This window comes from Lonchura striata, chromosome 22 (assembly GCF_050655825.1).
Source record: "Lonchura striata isolate lonStrDom1 chromosome 22, ASM5065582v1, whole genome shotgun sequence".
Classification (NCBI taxonomy): Eukaryota; Metazoa; Chordata; class Aves; order Passeriformes; family Estrildidae; genus Lonchura; species Lonchura striata.
The window spans coordinates 1,420,560-1,443,517 of record NC_140724.1 but is presented as its reverse complement, the minus strand read 5'-3'; the positions used below and the strand labels follow the sequence as shown (position 1 = coordinate 1,443,517).

Below are 22,958 nucleotides of genomic sequence, written 5' to 3'. Positions count from 1 at the left end.
CTATTACTTGCAGAGATCTTGCAGAGATCAGATCTCAGCAAGGAGTTCTTTCCCTGAGCTAATTAAGATGGTTCAGTTATTATTTAGCTTTTTCTGAATTATATCACTAATGAGCTTTCAGAACTGCTGTAACCCATTAAGATCATTCTCCTTTCAGTTACTTTCAAGAACCACAACTCTAGTCTCCCAGGCAGTAGTTTGTTGCCGTAGGCTGCATTCAAACTCTTCCTTGTATATTGAGAGCTGGAAGCAGACATTTTGGTTCACCTTTCAACTAGAGCAAACATGACAGTGTTGAACAGAGCAACTCTCCCCATGTCCACAGTATACCTGGCTGTGGCACTGCAGGAGCAGCTCTTCACATTGTGCTCTGTGGTACCAAAGGTTGTTGCTCTTCAAAACAGCCAGATTTCAAACCTGTTTTGGCTTGGCAACTCTCCCAAACCAAACCAAACCAAACCAAACCAAACCAAACCAAACCAAACCAAACCAAACCAAACCAAACCAAACCAATCCATTCTCTAATGGTAAGGTTTGATAGTTTGTTGGTCAAGATTCTAAAATAGAGGTCACCTTGTTCATTGCTCCCAAGTGTGGTTGTCATCAAGTTAGCCCACACAAACTGAGGCTGGGCTTTTTGTTGTTACTTTTTAATTAACAACCAGTTAACAATTCAGCCTTTTTGATCAAATAATGCTTTTTATAAATACCTTACCTTCTTGAAGACAACCTTGTGACAGCATATCTGTGGAAAAGCCTTTGGAAGGTTCTTGTGGCCACTGAGTCTTTACATGGCTTGGGCCAGCCCTTGGACCACAGGAGGCCAAGGCAGCGGTTCTTTGCTGAGAGTTACCATGCTCGTCACGGGGAAACTCAAGCATCAATCACACACATGCTGGAACTGTGCTTCCCTCTAGCGTTGTCGGAGCTCTGAGCTTGTGGAGAATGTGCAACAACAGAGTGGGATGGCACCCAATGATCCAATTGTGCCTTAAAGCCCCAGGGAAAGCCTTGCTAGGTAAAATGTATCATTCTCCCCCTATTCGAGCTTCTCATCACAGATGAAAGAGCAGCTGAAGGGGATGGAGGAAACTTGAAACCCACACTGCCACTTTTAAAGGACGCAAATCAAAATTACAAACTGAAACTTGGTTTTGGCCAGCCTTGGCAGAGAGGAATTTGAAGGTGGTGATTTCTGGAAAAGCTTCAGGTTTGTTCTTCTTAATTTTTCCCTCATTGGAAATTCTAGATAAAAATTAACATGATCAAGATTTCTCATAAGTGAATTCTCTTTCAGGTGTAAAAGCCCACCGGGAATCATACTCCCAGGACCAAGTATCAGGGACAGCATTCACCACTCAAATGGAAGAAAAAAAATTTACACGCACAACTGACATCCAAAATGGCTCAACATAATTTATTTTTTTATGTTAAAATGTACAGAGTTCTTTTGAAAGTACTTGCTAGAAAGGGGAAAAAAAAGTGATATTACATACAAGGAGAGGAAGGGAGACCATCCAGCCAGGAGCGTATGACATGGAGAATTACAAAGGCATCTAGGCACCCCCTTCCCCTTAGCTTACAAGTCACCATGAACAAAGTACAAAGAGGTTACAAAACAGGAAAAGCAAATATAAACAGACAGGAATAGACTCAGCTTCATTTGTACATGCGGCTTTTAGAGGCATCTGGAGCTCCTATTCACACACTCTAGAGATCTCTTTAAAGAGAATTTTATCTTTCTTAAAATAGTTTTTAATATTCTACAACAAAGATAAAAAATTTTAAAGATGGAATGAAATGAAAAAGCTCTTATTTTTAAAAGGCATCGAAGTCACTAACAGTGAGGTTTTTTTTTAATTTCTTTTAGAAGATTACCCAAGTTATCTTGCTAAAAATACATTTTTTTTTTTTAACAGAAGTGAAAAAATGGTAGGTACCAATATTACTGCGTTGGATAATTTCTTTTTATATATAGAAAAGAACTTTTTTTTTTTTCTACAATAGTTCTACAGTCACAAAGGTTTGTGGAAAAGGGAGCTGCCTAATTGATAAAAAAACCCATACAAAACCAAACCAAACATAAACAAACTAAATTCATGGCCCTCGTTTCAACAGCTTCTCCTCCTGTCTCAGACCCACCCCCACCCCCAGGAAGCAGCGACACAGCTGAAGATCTAAGAAGAGAGGGCAGCACAGTGCGCTTTCTACATGGGTTATTTGGAACTGGAATAGTATATACAGAGAAATGGGGTCCTACATAGCCTTGTACATGCTCGAAACTAAACAGAAATAAAAAGTGGAAGTCCTTTGAATTTTGCCTTTTATGGTTAACAGTTACTGGAGGAAAGTACATTTTAGTGCATCTGAAGAAACCCCAACTTTTAGATTCTTTTGGTTTAAAAACAAAAGGAATTAGTCTTATTAATGTGTCTGCATTTCTACTTCACATACAATAAAAAAAAAGAACTTTACATTAAAGGGTTGTCCCTTTTTGTATAGGGTGACATGCCAGCAGTGTAGCCAAAATTAATGTAAATTGGATTTTGCAGTAATAAACAGCAAAATCCTACCGCCTAGATCCTGCTATGGTGTTGGGACGGTTTCACTGCTGAAAAAGAGGCCGATTCCCTTCTTTTCCCACACTAGATCAAATGTGTGGCTATTTCTACAAAATGGATATTAAACACAGTAAGGGAATCAGGAAAAACATCACTGACCCCCAGAAAGCGGCACATTCAGCAACTTCCTACCCCAGACCAGGAATGGAAGAGTGACAAGGACACCACAGGGTTCTCATCCTAGTCACCAAATGCACACTTTTTCTTCCAGCATTCCAGCCAAGAGATTAACTGGAAACAGCTGCTTCTGAGCTCAGTCTGACTCAAAGGCTCAGAACCAAAACCCTTAGCATTTCCAAGTATGTACTAAAGCAGTCTGGGATCTCAGAGCTGTGTCTGACTTGCAGGTCACCAGAAGAGCATGTAACCATTTTCTTGTCCTAACAGACCATTACCCACCCTGTCCTCTTCACGACTGCCGAAGGGATACAGAACAAGTTCTCTCTTGAGATGCTTCCAGCAGTTCAGTGACAGAACATGTGTGCATGCATGCACATGTGTGCTCATGTGCATGTCTGGGTGGTGAATGGGATAATTTTAAAGTTACATTATATTTTCAGCATAAAACATACAATTTCAATTAACTCATCTACAAAAACACCAATGTGAATGGTTTATTGTTTACACTTAACTCCAAATTTTACTGAGGGTGAGGGAGTCAAGGAAAAATAAAGCTTTTTCCTGACTTGCAGAAATAAAGGTTTTCCTTTATCCTCTGTGTCCCCTTCCAAATCTCCCAATAAGTGCCTCCTGCTAGAAGTAGGAAATGTTAGGTGGGGTTTAGAGGGAAGGGTTGTTATTCTTTGATATGTCAAACATTTTACATGGCTGCAGCACTAGAAACTGCATACAAAGGGGCACAGGGGAGGGAAAAGGACATATATTGAAAAAAAAATTTAGGAAGATGATTTCACGTTACACATAGTCTGTCCACTTTGTCAGCAAAGTAAGGCTCTTTTTTAAATTATGAGAAGATTTTGTGCATGTTTCCCCTCTTAAAAACATCTGTAAGTGATTTTAGCTGTAAAATGTTTGACGATTGTGAAGAAAAGAAACACAAACAAACAAACAAAAAAAAAAAATAAAGACCAGGCTTCCTAAAAAATAAAATAAACCAAAGAAAACCCATCTAAATCTACAGCAATATTTTAACTGGAAAAAGGTCCATTTTCTCTGGTTCGTCAGTATAAAAGGTTCCTTTATTTATATTTATTTCAGTTTTTAGGATGCAAGTTGATCTTGCTCATCTTCTCATGTATGGTCCATTAAGAGACTGCTTGGGCACCCCAGCAGCATTCATGTAGCTGTGATGGGAGGGGCCAGTGTACATCATGTTTCCATGAGGATTTGGCTGCATAGGCTGCTGGGTATAGGCCTGGCTCCCCATCATTCCCATCTGCATCTGCATAGGATACTGTGCTGTCTGATTCATGTAGGCAGGATTACTGTGGTAACTGCTGTTCATCATGGGCTGTGTCATTCTGTAGCTGTTCATGGCATTCAAGTTCATATTCATGGAGTTCACGTTGTATGGGGTGGTTGGCATCAGGTTGACTCCCATGTTCATGCCCCGCTGCACAGCCAAGGTCCGAGGCCCAGCCTGCATGGCCACGGCAGGGGGGCTGCGGCCATATAGCTGCTGCTGGTGTGCGGTTGCTGAGGGCAGGGGGGCTGATTTGGAGCGGATGGAAATGTGCCCCTTGACTGGCATCTGCCCCTGCAGCCTCTGGGTATGGGGAATACCAATATTGGTAGCAGACATATTACACTGAAGCAGAGGGGATGTGAGGTTCATGGTGGTGGATGCCAGGTTTGGTGGGGGTGTCATAGTGGCTTGTGCTTGTGGGGTGCCAGCCAGAGGGTGAGAAGGAGCCAGCTGAGCCAGCCCTGTGTTGGAAAGAGAAACGCTGGTTGCATAGGAAGTCACAGCAGGAGAATGGCTATAAGGCATGGCATGAGGGTCCATAATGGTGTTTGTCAGCTGCTGCAACTTGGCTAAACTGAATGTGGCTGATGGTTGTGAATAGCTCCCAGCACCAAAATCCCCTGGAATCCTCTCATAGATACTTATGTTACCAGTGCTGCCTGATTCAGGTATTTCCATGATCATAGGTGCTGGGGTGAAGCTGTTGTTCATGCTACACTGAGATAATGGAGGTTGCTGCTGGGGTGGAGGTGGGGGTTGTGGCTGCTGGGACTGAGGCTGCTGCTGTTGTGGCTGTGTTGTTGGTTGCTGGTTACTTGGGGGCCTTTCTACTACACAGCTCTGAGGTGACTTGATATTACAGTTTGCTGTAGGCTGGACATTGTTTTGCTGCATCATGCTGCAACTGCTGCCAATGTTTGCCATTTGCTGAGTGACAACACAACTGTTCTGAGTGAGGCTGCTAGAAGAAGACAGTCCTCCATATGAACAGCTGCTCTGGGAAGAGTTATTTCCACAAATGCTGCCTCCCATAGTGGAGTCATAGCTGCTGGGGTTTTCATAATTCTCTGTAGTGCTCTCAATGCTGCCAAGGTCACTGAAGCCACTATCCACCACCTGCTGAGAGTGGTCCGATACTGAAGGCACATCCATCATGGGGCTGGTCTCCATGTTCTGCATAGAGGGTGCGGACAGGGATCCTTGTTCAGGACTTATCTGTGTGTAACTGCTCTCCAGAGCAGGCACATTTGGGCTGCTGACAGAACGCACAGACTGGCTGGGGTGGGACTGAACAGAGGATATTGGACTGTTGTGTTCTGAGGCCTGGCAATCTTCAACCATTGATATCTGAGGATCCTCCTCAGTCTGGGTATAACTCTGCAAGGTCTGACAAGCTGCAAGAGTTTCTTCACAGTCCTGGTAAGCTACGTCATGCTCATTGCTTTCCTCCTGTGTCAAGGACTGAACTGCTTGAACAGTTTCAAGATCTAGTTCACTATGAGGAATCTCCTCCTCTTCCTTTAATTCAATTAACCCCTCTTTATTACTTTGCTCTTCTTCGTGATCATCTTCAGACCCAGGGACATGCTCTGAGCCCACTGATGTCTCATTGGAAGCCTGCTCTTCCTCAGAATCTGCCTCTGCTTCATCTTTTTCTTTTGTGTCTTCTCTACTGCTTGGTATGCTTGTTTCTAAAAAACATTCTTGCACCTGAGGCTCCTCCTTCACCCCTTCTTTAACAGGCTGTTCCTCCAATTCTTTTTTCTTCAAAGACTCTGGATGACCATCATCTTCATCATCAGCATCATGATCTTCATTTTGATTTGTCACTACTGCAACTTCCTCTTCTTCCTCATGGTCATGTTCAGGTTCATCTAATTCTTGCTGCTCTTCTTCTGATTGCCTCTGCTCTTCTAAAATCTGTGGCTTCTCCTCCACTTCCTCTTCTATCTCAGGTTCTTTTACTTCTGGCACTGGACTGCTGTTGCTGTCCATAGGAGAAACTGCTCTTACTTCACTGCTGGCTATATCTTCCTCTTCTCCCTCTCCTACCTCTTCTGCTTCCAGATTCACATCTTCCTCTTTCCTTTCCTCAGTGAGAGGCAGGTCCTTCTGCTCAACACATTCTTCCTTATCTGAAATTTTGGCCTTACGTCCTGGTTTTGAATTAGCTACCACTTCATCAACTATTTCATCCTGAACTGATAGTGGCACCTCTTCTCGGTTCAGTTTAAAACCTGGTTTTCGACCAGGTCTTTTCTTCCAGTGGACTGGTTTTCGGCTTTTCCCTTTTGGCCATCCCTTCTTCTTTTTCATAGGTGTGGAAGTATCTGGCTCGAGTGAAGAATCCTTTGCTTCACTATTCCTCAGCATAGATAACTGTTTCAAGGGTGGGTTACCTGAAAATACAAATTGAAAGACACTGCTCAAACATTTTTGTTTGACCTAAGCATTCATGGAAGCCTTCCCAAGCATGCCCAACATGTTTAAGAACTTCAGTATTAGCTCAGAAATTTATCAGAATTTATTTATTAGCTTAGAAATACCAGTTTAGAAGGATCAAGGTGTGCTTGTTAGCAGCATGTTGCACATTACATTTTCTAAGAACATCAGTGTTTTAAAGATTTTCCATATTCAAAGCTCTGAGCTTCTAATACACAATTCAAATTAAGCTCTAAGCTATGTAATGAAGTCCTGAAAAGACAAATTTTATTTATAAAATATGTTCACAAATGAATGTGTTGCAGCATACAGGAACATATGAAGTTGCAATAAAAGCGTATTTCCATTTAGATTTGTGCATCTGCTTAAGAAAGGAAGTAATTTCACATTCTTCATAGCCTTATGCTTTTTAATGCCAATAGAAATACACAGATGCCTGAATTTGGCTAGTAATTTTTAATTGAAGAAATCATTAACAGGAAGCTGAATTTCTCTTTCATCTTTTATTTGATGAAGCAAGATTTGCATTTCAGTGACTTTCCAAACACTCAAACAGGTTCAGAGCTTATATAGCCAGAAAGGAATGTGATTGCTTACTGAGAACTTACTGAATAGTATAAGGCATTCCATGAATTAATTTTGGTTTGAACCTGTCAATTAGGACACTCAGTGGCATTTTATACAACTGTAAAAGCTGAGTTACCCTTGCCCTACTCAGACATGCATTTACTTTAAATACCTCCCTCCAATGATACGTATTCTGAAAAAATTCAGGGTATTAAAAAAATGAATACTGAATTTTAAAATCAGTAACTCCTTATGCCATCCAAAAATAAGTATTTGGAATGTGCATAAAAAAAGAAAAGGTCTGCCACAGTCAGCCAGACTATTGTTGTACAGGAAGAAGGTCACACTATTTTCATAGCATTCATTAAAGCATTAACACTTCAACCCTTAGAAATAAAATCCACCTCTTAAAAAACCCATCACTATTTCTCTTCCCTGTCTTCCACATTTCATATCTGCTACAGAGGATTAGACTTCCCACATTCACAGCAAAACTTACAAGTAGAACCAGGAAAAGCAAAATAATATAGCTCAGCCATTACCAAGCTTCATCCTCCCCTACACAACACTACTCAAATTGCACAGATTTGGTAGACTAAAGACAAATAAATCTTGGCTTTGACACCACAGAACACCTCCTGTCTTCCAGAATGCCTAACCCTAACTAAAAACTGGTCTCAAATCACCACCCTATGCTATCCATTCTCGTTGCTGTCCTGACAGAAATCAGAACCTATCCAAATTTTCATCAGACACCCATTAAAGAAACTGCAATGTTGCATTTCATTGAAATCTTAAAACACTTTTAGTGCATTGCCTCAGCTAGACATTAAATTCTCAGCAGAAAAATCTGGCCCCAAGTCAGAAAGTTATAAAAAGAAAAAAAAAAATCACAAGCAGGTTTCTGTAGTGATGGGAAAACCTCCAAAATTTTTTCTAAGACTCTTATAAACATTTCTACCTCACAGTTATGATTAAAATAGTCTAAATCTGAACCATTTGTTAATTGCTGCAACACTATATTTTTGAATTGTCATAAGACAGTGCTGTCCTTCTTGCCCAGCCTATTTTTTATTCAAATAAAAAGCCAGCTGTTTATGCTGTAGATGTTTAGGTAACTGACAGCACACTGTATTTTCTCTAAAAGCCAGTTTTAATATGTATATACAGAGGCATCTACACAGAAGGCAAAAGCAGCCAACAGATACTGTGTGATGTCAGAAGCAGCAATACCCTAAAATAATATGGTTGCTACTTTATTACTTCAGGAGTTCTGACTAATTTGCAGAAGTTCAGGGAAAAAAAAAAGCAACAGAAATGAGACAAGGGAGCAGAAAGCACTAAATGACAACTATTTATAAAGTAAGTGAGCCAGAAATTTATCACTGTAGTATAAAATGGGAGTGAGTTAAAACAGTGGCTTTCAAGTAGCATTTTTGATCCCTGGGCACTTAAAGGACTATTTCTAGTCTGAAAAAGATGGTTTAAAATCACTTATTTTTAAAAGAACATGTGTGGAATCTCTAAAGGGGGATTCCACGGCATCTCCATCAGAAAACATTCAGAAGAGCACAAACAAAAAAGATGTAAAACAACAGATCTAGTGGATTGGTCTCCGACTCCATAGTCATATTAATGATGATAGAGTATCACAAAATTTATTTAATGACTAATCTTATCACAACAGAATTTTAAAAAACTAATGGTGTAAGATGACTGTGCATGTATTCCCACCAAACAAATTTATGCTTTCTGCACATGTTTGCACTAAATCTACAGTTATATGCTATACTAAGGATTTAAGAGTTACTGATGCTAAATAGATAGTAATCCTGGCTATTATTATATTAATGCTTTTAGTATTAAAGTACTTTGAAAGAAAAATTATTCTCTGGTAACCACAGCCTAACTGAAAGTCATCAATTAATGAAGTAACATTTTTTTCTTGTCGGATAATGGCACCGTACTTGTTTTGCACACAGTTGTTAATTTTTATTTCACTGACTGCTTCGCACTGTATACCCCATCAAAACAACAGGACATCTAATAAAGAAGATTGCTAATGGAGTAATGACAGATGCGTCTTCTGAATTGTCAGTCGACTCTAAGCAACCAGTCACAACCAAATTATTTTGTTTTATGAACTGAAGGTTCAGAGAAATTTAAGGAGATATGAGAAGCTGAGAGGGGGAACATGCAATGTGATGAAGAAGAGAATATGAGAAGAGTCAATTTAATATTTCCCTTTGTTATGGAAAACTGGGGGTTTGCCAGTTCATTTCTGTTTTATTTCTGTAAGTGACTCTGTTGCATAGGTTTTTCCACAAACACAGATACTAAATTCCACTAGGAAAGCTGAATCAAAAGGATGGCCTGGGATCAGGTCATTGCCAATAAGAAAGTTAAATGTATGCACCATGTTTTCGTAAAAGTAGGCAATGTCTGAGGCTAGTTTGACTGGTAATTTATGCCTAACCTACATTTCAGCTGGAAGTTACAAGCCAAAGAAAGCAGCTGGTTTTGTCATGAGCTGTTATCATCCAACACAATCTATCAAACTTTCACTAGTGTACCACCATACATACCATTATTGTCATCAGACTCCTCTTCATCTCTGGACTTCCTCTTAGAAGAGGGTCTATGCCTGAGTGTGTCTGGTTGGGCTAAGTGCTGAAAATATCCACTGGATGAAAGTTCACTCTCCTCCTCTTCATCCTCCTCCTCCTCCTCTTCCTCCTCCTCAATCTCAAATGTAGGCTCTAATTGAGGCATTGGTCGTTCAGAGTCTGAGTCTTCAAATGGTTCATCCAGCACTTCTGTGGTTTCCGAGATTGTTTCAGTGACAACACTGCTGTTGTGGTGCTTACGTTTGCGGACCCGCCTCTTCCGATGAAGAATTGGTTTCTGAATGTGGAAGGTGGGAAGAGAGAAGATATTTTATCATGTGAAGTAGAAATCAAACACTAGATAAATACAAAACATGAGCAGCAGAGAATTCCCTTCTAGAATCCAGAATTCACTAGAAATACTGTCTGGAACCTGCCACTAGTTAGAATTTAAACAGCTAAAGCTAAGACCCCATCCATAATAGCTGGAACTTTAAACATACTACAACACAGATATGAATAGCTTAGAATAAGGTGCAAAAATGATACAGTAGAGAACTTTTTAGTGAAGAAAGCATTTGCTTAGACACACTGATAGAATTCACATCTCCATGGTAAATAACTTCAAAGACCTTTACACTCTGATTTCAGTTGTTCAGACAGCATTTTTTTTTTGCAAGTTTCTTTCATAAGTAGGACTGTATCTGTTTCTATTTTGCATGACTGAGAAAAACTTCAATAATTAGATTAGAAAAAAAACCAAAAGCACAAGATTGAGGCTAGACTCACAAACCCTCACACTCCTATCTCTGATTCACCAAAAACCATCACTAGAAAAAGTCAGCAGGAAGTACCCTGCAGAGAGAGCTCTGGAACACTCCCAGAGTGCTCCCTGTACACTTAATACAGACCTTGTGAACTGTACCATCCTTCAGAAAGCCCTAACCCACTGACAAAACTGACTGGATAACAAAGAGTCAAAAAGAACAAGAAATAAGGCACACACCTTTCGTTTCAATGTTGGCTTGGTGAGAACAGGTGGAGAGCTTGATCGAGGACTCACAGGCTCATCATCTTCCTCTTCACTGCTCTCACTAAAACACCTCAGAAGTGCCCTATCACTATCACTGTAGCGCCGGGGTAATCTGTCGCAGTCCTCTGGGAATCTACATTTCAGTGGCTCTGTGTTCTTTTTCAACTGCCCCCTCCACCTTTCCACAGCTTCACTGTGCTGCCGACGGGGAATTGCAGATTTTTCACCTTTGCCATACTGTCCGTGGGAAGCTGCAGATTTTTCATCATCTTCAGCATACCGGCCTCTCGAGGCTGGAGATTTCTCCTCACATTCACCACATCTTCCTTGCAAGGCCACTGACTTCTCACAGTCACTGCACTGGCCTCGTGAGGCTGCTGACTTTTCCTCACATTCACTGCATCGTCCACTGGGAACTGCTGTTTTTTCCTCAATGGGCAATGCTGGCTCCTTCTCACAAAAGGGCTCATGCATTTTTTTGCTCTTGCGCTTCCATCGACCTCTTCGTGATGGCTGACTGTTTGCAGGAAGACTATCCAGGGAAAAAATGTGCTTGTTTGGTCGTGCAGAATTGGCTGGAGCAACAATGTCTGGCTTTTTTTCAGTCTCCGTTGGTGAGTAAGGCTCTTGCTCTTTCTTCTCCCATGACACAGATTTTACCATCTGATTTAAATAGAAACAAATAGATTTCACACTTACAATTTCAGCATAAATGTCTATCCTGAATTTGATTCCACAAAAGTGTTTGAAAAAGAAGTCAGAAAAGTTTAACAAAAGTGCCTTTTAAAAATCTGGGATTAAAATAAGATTTGATCTTTAAGAGATTCATGTAGTGCTACTTGTTACTCCTTTCCTCAGAGGCGATAATGTGCCTGATTTAACTTCCCAACAAGTCACTTCAGTCAACCATTCAGTGGTGTGCCAGTATGCTGACTTCACCTTGCTACAGTCAAACATAGTATTTGTGCAATTTTCAATAAAAAAAGTAAGAAAAACGTGAAGCTGTTTTTCCATTAAAATGCACCATTAGTTTAATATAACTACAGTAACAGTAGATAATTTGCCTCTTAGTATTCTATCAGTTCTCACCACCTGATGCAAGAGTGCAACCCCTTCAAGGATTGCTCTCTAGACTATGCCTTGATGTTTTCTTGAATTTTATTTTATAATCTGAAACCATAAAAATACATAAACTAACTATGACTGCATTGCTTTTCATGATTATGATAAATGCATAAGCTTCACATTTGAAATTTTGTTAGCACTGCCTCCAAAAGCATTAAGTACAAACTACATGCCGCAGAGAAATAAGAGATTCACTCTTACACTGGTCTCTGGATCCTTTTCTTTCTGCTTTTGTTGCTCTTCATTTTCCCCATCCTCTGTTTCCTCTTCTTCATCTTCAGAGACAACTGAGTTGGAAACTATAACAGGTGTCCAACGCAGACATTCTGCATCCACATCAATAGGTCGGACATTAGTTCTAAGCTTTGCCATGTGTTCCTGGATAAGCTTCTCCCGACGTATGATCACAAATCTGAACAGCAATAATACTCTGATCAATAACAGGTGACATACTGTATATGTTGTCATGTCAAACAGATATATTACAGAAAATATATTACTCTCAATCACCGCTGCCATAAGTAACTTTAGAGAGAACAGAAATGCATTAAAATAGTACAATTTACAGTACCATCTGACTACCAGAGAAAGCATCTCACAACTGAGGGAATGTTAAAATTCTTTAATGGTTAATGGTAAAGCCATTATCCTTCCATGGGTAACATTCAGCTGCAGAGTATAATTTTTATTATGTACAAGGCGTATACTGTTTGGAGAATGAGCAATATAAGGTGAAAGCTACTGAAGAGAAATAAAAGGACTGCTCAAGAAAAGCTGCACTACCCACTACGGTAGTCCCACTACCATAGTGCATTTTGTTTAAGGGTCTGAGAGAAATATCATGGCTTAAAGGTATACTGTGAGATGAGAACATAAAGCTATTCTCAGGTTTTCCAAATAAGTTTCAATTTTAACACAAACACAATAGAATACTACCCCTCTCATCAAACTGCTATGGTCTGAAACAAGACTAATTCTCAGAACTCCACTTGACTTGTCAGCTGAGCAAGCAGGCTACCTCTATTCTGTACCAACACACTTCATCTGTCCCAGTGATCTGTCCCACTCTTCAAGCATTCTATGTCAATCCACACACAGTTTATGGCATTTTTGAGACATAGGGAAAAGGAGGGAACCGACTGTCTGCTCACTGACTGAAAGTAAGGAGCAGATCTGCCACTAGAAAAGGGATGTTGCTCTTCTTTGCTCTATTTGCGAGTGTATTAGACTGATTTGGCTGAGGGATACCAAGAAAACATGACCAAGAAACCAATTTGCTCTCTCTCACAGCAGCAAATTACTCAAAATTCTATATCTGCAGTGCCACACAGCTGGACACCTGTACAAGCTTTGGCACTGAATGATTCTTGTATTGCACATGAGTACCATAGTCTCAGTATTTGGAAACTGGAGTCTTTAGTAAAATCAAGTTCATTAGATGTGACTTGTCTTCAAACACCATTAAATTTCAGTGAAATACATCAGAAGGTATTTGGGATTACATGGGACTCCTGTACTCACTGATCGCTACGGAAGTCAAGCATTCGTAGGTGGTGCAGAGTGGAAGTGATATCTTGAGGGCAGATTCCAGTCAGCTTACTCAATTTCTTGATGCTTAATTGCTTGTCACGTTGATGATAAAGGCACTCCAATATTACACTTTTCCAATAAGCCATATATGACAGGCGCCCGAGGTCTGACAGGGGCTTTTCTGGTGATCCTGCTTGACCCTCACGCTTTGAAAGCAAATAGCCTAAAAGACACACATGAAAAAAGTGTCAAAATATTAGTTTCTGTTTCTACCCTGACTTCTACAAAGGCCTCATATAATAGCTTAGTGCTGTCTACAAGATGTAGATAACAACTCTGAAGGATACTTCGAGTTGTCAGGCCAATTTTTTATTTGCTTGTTTACACTCCTGTTCTTCAGTGATCGAGTAAGATATTTCTAAACTCTGCTGCCATCAGACACTGACTATAGGTAATGCCACGAGATGGCAGCAGGTGCCTACCTAGAAATCACACGAAGCCTGATGCACAATTACAATAGCAATTTTGGAAATGACAGAGGAAAAACACACTCTTAAAACTAATATGAATAATAATTTTCTTGAAAATTCTCTACTGTCAAACTTCAGGACTGTACTGGAGAGTACCAAGCTCTATTTGTAGAGATTTCATTAATCTAATACTGTGATACATTGCACAGGTTCAATAAAGACCGAGAGGTTATATTCTACCCAGTGAGACAAAAGAGGATGGATGCAGGAAGATGACAAATGTGCTTTCTCACTGCTGTTCTACCATAACCTGCATTTGTTGACTTTTCAAGATATATCCTTGAGTTCTTTTGATTCACCAGTATTTTCAGGAGAACAAAAACTTATCTACAAAAGACATCATTCTCTTATCGTTCTACCAGTAGAATTTTCCTCTGAACATTAACTCCAAAATTTGTATGTCCACAGGGAGGGCTATATTAAATTGCCCTAGGCATAATAAACAATGTATAGTTACAGGGGAAGTTTCCCATGATGTTCCACAGATACACATATGAATCTCAGAATTATGTGAGCATTCAGAGCTTAAGTATGTCTGGTTTTATTGCTCTCAAAATTAAATTAAAATGTAAGACAGTTTTGCTTAAGACACTCATTTACCTAATCAAACTGCTGAAGACTTCCACAGACCAAGTCTTACAGCTGGCTTTCTGTATAAGGAACTACATGCACAAGAAAAGCTTCTGCTAAAAAAAATCACTATACTGCCACATGCTTTTAGTTTCTACCTTAAACTGCTTACACATAAAACTTTGGAATTAAGGGGGAAATTATCAATTTGTCTTTAGAGCTGAAGTTCCAACAAAAAGAGTAAATGGTGAAGTTCAGATGATTTTGTGAGCTTAAGAAGCCTTTGTCCCGAGATGCGCTCTATTTTGAAAAATATCTGCTTCTACTGTTAAGTCCTTTAAAATATGAAAAGACAGACTGAAAAAAGTAAAGAAAAAGTTCCTTACTGAAGTCAATTAGGAACCTGCCATAGCCCTTACGCTGGTATTGTGGAAGAATCATTATACAGGAAACATTGTACTTCTGTTGGCAGTGTTTTTCCTGTTGGAAAAAAAAGCATCATATTGAAAAAACAGATCAGTAAGAAATATGTAAGTTCCTCTGTAAGAATACGTAAGTAGTTCTATATCAAAAAGTGAGACAGAAAGCCACAGTCAAAGTTTCTTAGGATCGATAAAGCCAAAGGAAGAGACAATATTAAAGCTCTACCATCATTTCAGATAAGAAAAGCAGAAAGAATGAAAACTGACATAACCTTTTGCTTAGATAGTATACAGTAAAGAACATGGGCTGCAGAAAAGGTAAATTCTAAGAATAAATCTGAAGGCAGCTAAGCTAAGCAAAAGACACTGCAATATTCCAGTAATTCTTTAAATGTTCCAAGCATAAAGTATCAAAATCCAGTCTCATATCTGCTGTTCTGAATACTAAAGAAAAAGCTTCAAATAAAACTACTTACAATAATTGAAATAATTAAGGATAAAAACCTTAAGAAAAGTTCTATCTGAAATCTTGGCCCTGTTCCCTCAAAAAAAAAAAAAAAAAAAAAAAAAAAAGGCTTCAAATAATTGCAAAGTTGCCAAACTTGTTTGGAAAACAATGTATATACAGAACCAAAGGTGATATGAACAGAATTACCAAGCAGTTCTTTCTCACAAACAGTAGTAACCAATCTCCACCAAGAGCAGGAAGTAATTTTGAAAGTTTTTTTTAACCACTAAGATGCAGTACAAGTTCCTTAGCAAGTATATGCTATTCAATATTACAGGAAACTTGGGTTTACTAACTGGTGGTCCTCTGAATGGAAGATAAATAAAATATGGTTGCAACAGATGTCTATACCTGTATTACATCATTTATTATATAAAATGCAAGAGCCTAAATTACAACAGTTTAAAGAATCCAAAGCAACACTACTCTTCATACCAAACAATTTGTACCCGAATACTTACTTTGGAAAAGTAGCCAACAAGGTGACAGCCCTTAACATCATTCTGCGTCAGCACATAGAAAAGAAATGGCTCCACATCATAATAGAGAGTCTTGTGATCCAAGAAGAGTTTAGCTAACAAGCACAAATTCTGGCAGTAGATAGTGCTGACATTGCCATCAACCTTAGAGACATGAGGAAAAGTTCTGTCACTCCATTTGCTGTTATGCAAGGACAAGCTTCACTCAAGTATCCCTGTACATTTAAAATGTCTTAACATGAGAGAAGGCTTCTCTCACAGGTAGCATTGCAAAGGACTTAAAACTTCCATAGAACAGAGACTGTGACCAAGTCACTGTTACACTCAATAGCTTAAGAGACAACTTTAAATTATTTTCTGTAAAATAAAATACCCAGATTTTTACAAAGTGAGTCTTCTTTGTTTTACAGATGAATAATCTATAAACAAGGTAGTTCCTACTGGCTGCTTGCTTGTTGTTCTTCACTCCTGGAAACTCAATGTTTCAAGAATGAAGCTATTTAGGACTATGAAAAATTCATCACATGATTATGTGTTGAGGACCCTAATTTACAGATAGGAGCTAGCAGCTTCATTTTCTAACTTACCTCAAAGACTGATATATTATTTTTTCTGTAAATTTCATTGGCTGGAGGATGAAACCACCCACATTTTTTCATATGCTGTTGGAGAATAGTTCTGCTTTTCATGTATTTTAGACAGAATTCACAAAGGTACAACTTCGGCAGCCTGGAAGAAAAGATAAAGAAAGAAAAGAGACTGAAGACAGAGACTTTTGTATAAACTTCCTTACTCCTGCCAACAGAGAGCTTGATGAAAACAAACCCAACATACACTCACTTTGTGTGTGTGCTAATGAGGGCAAAACCACACTACCACAGTTAAAGTTATGACACTTATTCTGTAACAAATGCATATTAAAAAAATGCCCTTAATGCCCTGCATAATGACATTTACATTATTACGCTATGCCAGAAGAAGTATATTAAAGTCCTAGGAATAAAACAGTAACCCCTCCCAGTTTTGCACTAATGATGCAAGGAGGGATGAAATAAATAGTTCCTATCCCCTTCTTCTCATTGTCACAGACACTTGAGTGATGGGTCATATCACCACCTACCCATTTGTTTTAAAACTGTTTTACATACTACACTGACATGAACAACTGGAATGCAAGTATCCCAAAATTATTGTGATTTAACTCCATTTATACACTGTAGCTTCAGCAGGAATGTCTGTATAACTAGAATAATTCCTCATGAAAGACCACATGTACTTATTAAATGTCAGAATAAAGAGTTTCACTTAATTTTCTTCCTCTAGCTATAGCCCTTAGAAGTCATTTGTCTTTCTGAATAAAGTTCAAAGAGAATGCAGTTTAGACAATTTGCAAAGTTCTTAAGCAGGAGAACAGCAAAGCAACTATATGTGCAGCACAGCAGAAAAATATTTCAGACACCAAAATGTAGGAACCACCAAATTTCTATGCCTGCTGGACTACAGCTTTCCCTGAAGAACACTGAAGAACAACAAAGAAGTGTCTTACCTTGAGTATTCCTGTGGATATGGGGAGGAGTACCAGGTCTGGATTTCGTATTTGCCAAATTCTATAACAGAAGGGCAGCGGACTTGTGGATCAGGAGGTCCAGTCACCCCTACTTTCTATGCAAGGAGAAAAAAACCCTTGTTTTTTTATGAATTTCCAATTGAAAGACTTTTAAGATTAAATAAATTAAAACATTTTTATCTACACAGTCCATCCTGCTTGAACTCACTGGTAATTAGGAAGATGCAGATGTTGCTCTCTGACACTAAAAACAAGTACCAGTCACACTTCAATCAACCATGTGAGTCACAAAAAGAAAGAATTAATAAACATTATCATACCATGTATCTCCACTACCATTCACAGTGTTGCATGACAGAGTTTTAAATACAAATTAGTAGAAAGTGAAGTTAAATACAATCTTTTTTTGAGTGTTGTAATTTTCTTTCTTGTTATTTCAAATGGTGAAGAACAGAAACACAAACTGCTCATGAGATTAAAAACTAGAAGTATTTGACATCACACATTAGTATCTTCCCAGTTCTGAGACTAGATGGACTACTGTGGACTACTGCGAATGTAGCAGATACCAAACCAACATTCAGGATGCGATAACCTGCTTATCATCACAAGTGCTGAAGAATTAAAGAAAAACTTCACATTTATTAGAAGAAAAAAATAGAAACTAGAGTATTTTAAACTACTTCTTTACTTACAACCTTCATTTCCCCATCCCTCTGATAGTAACTGTATATTTTAGAGCAACTAAAAATAAGGATACTAAATGCTCTTCTTTCAAAGAAAAGAAATGCTTTCTCAACTCATGAAGATTTTATCTCAAAAGACTGTCACTCACAGAATGACAGAAATCCACATATTCCCACTAGCCTTGCATTATAATATGAACTACCTGGACTGAAGTTATGAACAAATGAGAACACTTCATGCAGGAGGGCAGCAACTAATGTGAAGAGTACCAGTGAATTACCCATATGCAAATTTATGCAAGCAGCATGAGATCCAGAACAATGGGTTAGGATTTTAAAGGTAACTTTCTAAATTAACATCTTGCTAAGCTTCCAAAGTGGGACTGGTATTGGCAAAAGTCACCTCAGGATCTAATCCTAGATATATGTATTTCCTGGAGCTCTAGATGAAAAGGAACAGCAACTTCTGTTGGTAAACATCTATCAATGTGTACACAGACACAAACAGCAATGCTCTATCCTGTTCTAAAAAGAGTTAAACTATCTAGAAAAAGAATGTTTCAAGTATTCAGAGACTCCATGTGACCAATGCTGCTAGCAAACTATCCCATATTTTATTAATAGTCCACATGTTTTACCAGCTATTTAACAGTTCTGGGAGGACAAAAGCCACAGCCCCCAAGGTTTTTTAGCCACCTTAACCTCTTACACTCTTACACTCATTTTTCTATTATCCTTCAGCTCTCTTGAGGTCAATTCTCCATTACTCTCCAACATCAGAAATCAAGCACATTAGCTTCTGTGACTGACTCATCTGAAGTCTGTATTTCTTGCTGTTATTTTTTTGTTGGGGTGGTGGTTTTAGATTTGTTTAAATTTCTTTTACAGATTTGGTACTTACTGCCAGACACTGAAAATTTAACTTTACCTGCAGTGCTTGTTCCTGAATATCTCGAAACAACTCCATGTCTTTTTCATTTAAGACATCCTGGCTTCCAAAAAAACGCTCCTCAGTTTCTTGTTTTCCATCCCAGCCATCCTGATTGTCTGTATATAAGAGACAAAATTGTCTTCACATACATTTACAAAAAAGTATTTGTTTTTAGTGCAGTGACAAACAACATCTGGCTGTATTCATACACTGTGCCAGGTTTTTTGATGGGATTTTCTATTCAGATTTGGGACCACAAAGGAAGAACAGATTCTAGATTTGGGACCTTGTAAGTAGTACTGTCCTACATTTAAGCAGGTCCAAATATTGCCACCTAGATATTCACAGTACCACGAAGGCATAAATGGCTTACCACTAAGCCTGTTTTTTTTCACAAACAAGGATCACAGCTATTTAAATGCCATAAAACCAAAAACAGGACACCTACATTTGTCACCTTAGAGATACCCCTTCAACAAAAACAAGCCTAAACAAAATGCCCAAAACCCTCTAGACACTTCACCTCAAGCCCAAAGCATTAAGTCACATTACTGTTCTTCCAGCACCAGCCAGGTTAATGCAGGTAATTATTCTAAAGCTGTAAACATAGTATTTTATTGTGGAGTATTTCCCACTGCCTGCTTAGGAACAATTCAGGACCATGCAACAAAACTGTAAATATCCAAATACAGAAATTAAATAAAGGTCCAAGGATAGATAATATCTTAAGCTAGAAAAGCAAAAAAATCAAGGAAAGCAGAACTGCATTCCAAAGGGAAGGGATAGTTTTCAGCAAGCAGATGTCAAGCTCCACAAACAGGCTCCTCTATGGCTGAGAAAATTAAGGAACATTTGCATGCATCCATAGATTGGAAACTCTTGGGTCTGTCGGACGGTTTTAGTTATCTATTTTCAATTTCATACTTCTACCTTGCTGCTCTTAATTTTTATGAACCACTGCCTATGTTATTTCTTTCAAATGTGACATTATTTAGCCCATTTCCTAGGCTGTCTGCAAATAACTCCTTACCAATGTGCATTCTACCTCACTGTAATCACTTAATCCTTCATAACACCTTGCCATCATATATAAAGAGGCTAAGGTCTCTAGGATCACTTCCTTTTTCCAGCTCATATTCTACCTCAATGCACCAAAGATAAGTGTATTCCAGTATTAAATTTCAGCTCAAAGTTTCCAGCCTCCAACAATTCCATTCAGTTCAACATCCTAGCCATTGAACATTTGCTTGGGATACAGGATACTTACATGGGCAGGGTGAAAAATCTTTACCTGTGGGCCATTCTGAAGTGCTAGATTTCCTGGTACCCTTTTTCCTGATCCTATACTGCTGAGAATAGTCTACCACTTCTCCTCGAGCTTTTCGTCCATCAGGGGAGGGAGTGAAGAATTTAGTAAGGCCATCTATAAGCCCTTTGGTTTTCTTGTTAAATTTCAAGGTGTTGCTGCCATCTCTGCAGAAGTCCAAGACATCTGTCTGTTCCAGGTAACCTCCTTCTGATGATGCTGACTGGCTGGACAGAGCCATCTTACGCTTCCGACCCCGACCAGGACCAGTGCGAACTTTGCTGAAAGGACCTTTTGATCTAAAGGATAAGAGGAAAGATATGGTCAAAAGATTTGGTAAGGTGACCTACCATCTCTCTAACCTATTTATCAACCACACAGAACGTGAGCTGAAGAATTTAGTAATACAGGAGTATCAGAAGCCTGTGTACTCTAGAGGAGCCAGGATTTAAACATCTCAGTAGAAGGTACTGTACTATTTTTCTCTACATTGAACATTATGTCAAACTAATTTGAGTATAAACAATAAATTTTCATGAAATTTAACACAACATTAGATTTTAAAATCGGTAACCAGAACAAATACATTGCCAGTAGAAGGCTTTAATTTATGCAGTCATTAAACATTTACCCTTGTGATTTGCCATAGTTTTTGTATTGATAGGAAATTGTTGTAAAAATTCCACAGAAAGTTAATACACAAAGGACATGCCTATTAGCTAAGAACCCATACCACTGATGGTTGCATTAGCTGAAAACAGCATTGCTCTCCAATCAGCTGCCACCTTTAAGACTGTAAACTTTAAAACTCTATTGAGATGAAACTATTTAAAAGGTGTGTGGATGTGGCTTGGGGATATGGCTAGTGGTGAACACAGGGATGTTGGGTTAATTGTTGGACACAATGATCTTAGAGGTCTTTTCCAACTATGATTCTATGATCCTATGCTTCTGTAAGATAACTGAATATTCAACACTTCTCAGGAGTGTCCTAGACTGACCGACTATTTTAGCTACAGTCTTTTCGGGCACAGAGACAGCTTTTTCCCAAGAAGACAAACTACACATTTTTGCACAATTCTGATATATTTTGCAAGTGAAATGATTGAACAAAGCCAAAAAATTTGAGTCAATCATGAAATAATACTTAAAAGAGACAAAACAGTGGAAGCAGATGGCTAGTTTTCCTTTTGCTCCTCTGAATTAATACTGAGAGTTCTTCTGTGCAAAGTTACTGTACTGATTAAGAAAAAAAAAATCATGTTTAATAGAGAAGCTCCCTCCATGTTTTTAGGAGCATTAAATTTTGTAAGGTTGTTTTCCAGAACATCCTCTGGTGCTATTAGTTAGAATCAACTGGTGGTTCAGCTGTTTTTTCCAGCTGATCTGATGTCCATAACAGACATTATTCTGACATGCTCATTCACTGTTTTGCACCCTGAAGAGTCCAGAGTGCTGCATCACAACCAGAACTGCAGAGAAATCTTAATTCAAGGGAATTGCTTTGACTGAACAGTTATCCAAAGAATTCCTGCCTACCCAAATCCAATTCTCTGACAACTAGCTAGTTACCCCACAACAACCATGACAAAGCTGCAGAAACACACCTGGTCTCAGCACAACAGACTTCTCCACAAATGCAGAAACATGTGGAATGGAAGCAGAAACGGGCCAAATATTTTCTGGCAGCAGTGTCAGATTAAATATATGTCAATCAATCTCATATGCCTTATAGTGATTATTTAATTTCTTTAAACAACAGAAAGGGCTCTTGGGAAATGCAAAGCAAGGCAGCTATGCTGGAAGAAGGAGCCATCCAGCAAAAGAGATTACATGAACAGCAAAATTTGTTTATGACTATAAGGAATAGTTCAAAAATAAGTAGTAAATTACTACAAAGAGTAAAAAAATCTTGGCCAAAAGAAACACTACTGTTACTTCTAGTCTTTCACAGCCCTTTTCAGAAAATCTGTAATGAACAACTCTTAATTGTAAAAGAGAACTTCTCACAAAGTAGACTAGAGATTTGAGAAATACCCCGTCCTACAGAATTTCCCATCTTACTCTTCCTTGTAGAGACTTACGTTGTGTTTTGATTCTTTAACCTGTTTTTAGGACGTCCTATTGGGTTAGCATAGCGTCTTTTTATCTGTGCTGCCTTCTTCTGTAGAAGTTTTCTTCCTTTCTTACGTGGTCGACATATTTGACATATCCACATACCTATAAGACACAAGTCCCCATCACTGAATGCAAAAGACATCTATATAGGACAAAAGGAAGAAATACAGTCCACAGGCCTTCTGAGATTAAGGGTAGGAACAGTACCAAAGATACTGATTATCACACATATGTGTAAGAAGAATTATGCGTATGCTTCAACAATTTAAAATCAAGCCCTATTAATATTCCCCAGACCCAAAGAGTTCCAAAGAATTCCAAGTACAGATAAAGTCTCCTTAATCTCAGTACATCATCAGAAAACCATAATTTAACGGTTAATTATCCCATTATCTGCTTACAACTATACTTCTTCCAACTATCTTATATACACAAGTTTTCTTCTAACTGCCAAGGAATAATCTTCCATAGACAATCTGCTTTCTCATTGG

General features: G+C 38.7%; 1 protein-coding gene across 2 annotated transcripts in view; it reads right to left on the bottom strand.

The window, feature by feature from the left end:
- Window positions 1-1,403: 1,403 nt before the first annotated feature.
- KAT6A (lysine acetyltransferase 6A) overlaps window positions 1,404-22,958 on the bottom strand; it is a 36,646-nt gene continuing 15,091 nt past the window's right edge. Inside the window, exons 7-18 of one of the 2 annotated variants that reach the window (XM_085559108.1) lie at window positions 22,434-22,569; window positions 20,311-20,648; window positions 19,041-19,159; window positions 17,406-17,521; window positions 16,447-16,588; window positions 15,842-16,003; window positions 14,837-14,930; window positions 13,342-13,573; window positions 12,022-12,232; window positions 10,669-11,358; window positions 9,642-9,960; window positions 1,404-6,446 (exon numbers count right to left, since the gene is read on the bottom strand). In XM_085559108.1, the coding sequence (XP_085415234.1) occupies window positions 3,865-6,446; window positions 9,642-9,960; window positions 10,669-11,358; window positions 12,022-12,232; window positions 13,342-13,573; window positions 14,837-14,930; window positions 15,842-16,003; window positions 16,447-16,588; window positions 17,406-17,521; window positions 19,041-19,159; window positions 20,311-20,648; window positions 22,434-22,569 (5,141 nt within the window). In that variant the 3' untranslated portion in view covers window positions 1,404-3,864. The remainder of the gene's footprint in view (window positions 6,447-9,641; window positions 9,961-10,668; window positions 11,359-12,021; window positions 12,233-13,341; window positions 13,574-14,836; window positions 14,931-15,841; window positions 16,004-16,446; window positions 16,589-17,405; window positions 17,522-19,040; window positions 19,160-20,310; window positions 20,649-22,433; window positions 22,570-22,958) is intronic. The other variant, XM_021535918.3, reaches the window with a different exon arrangement.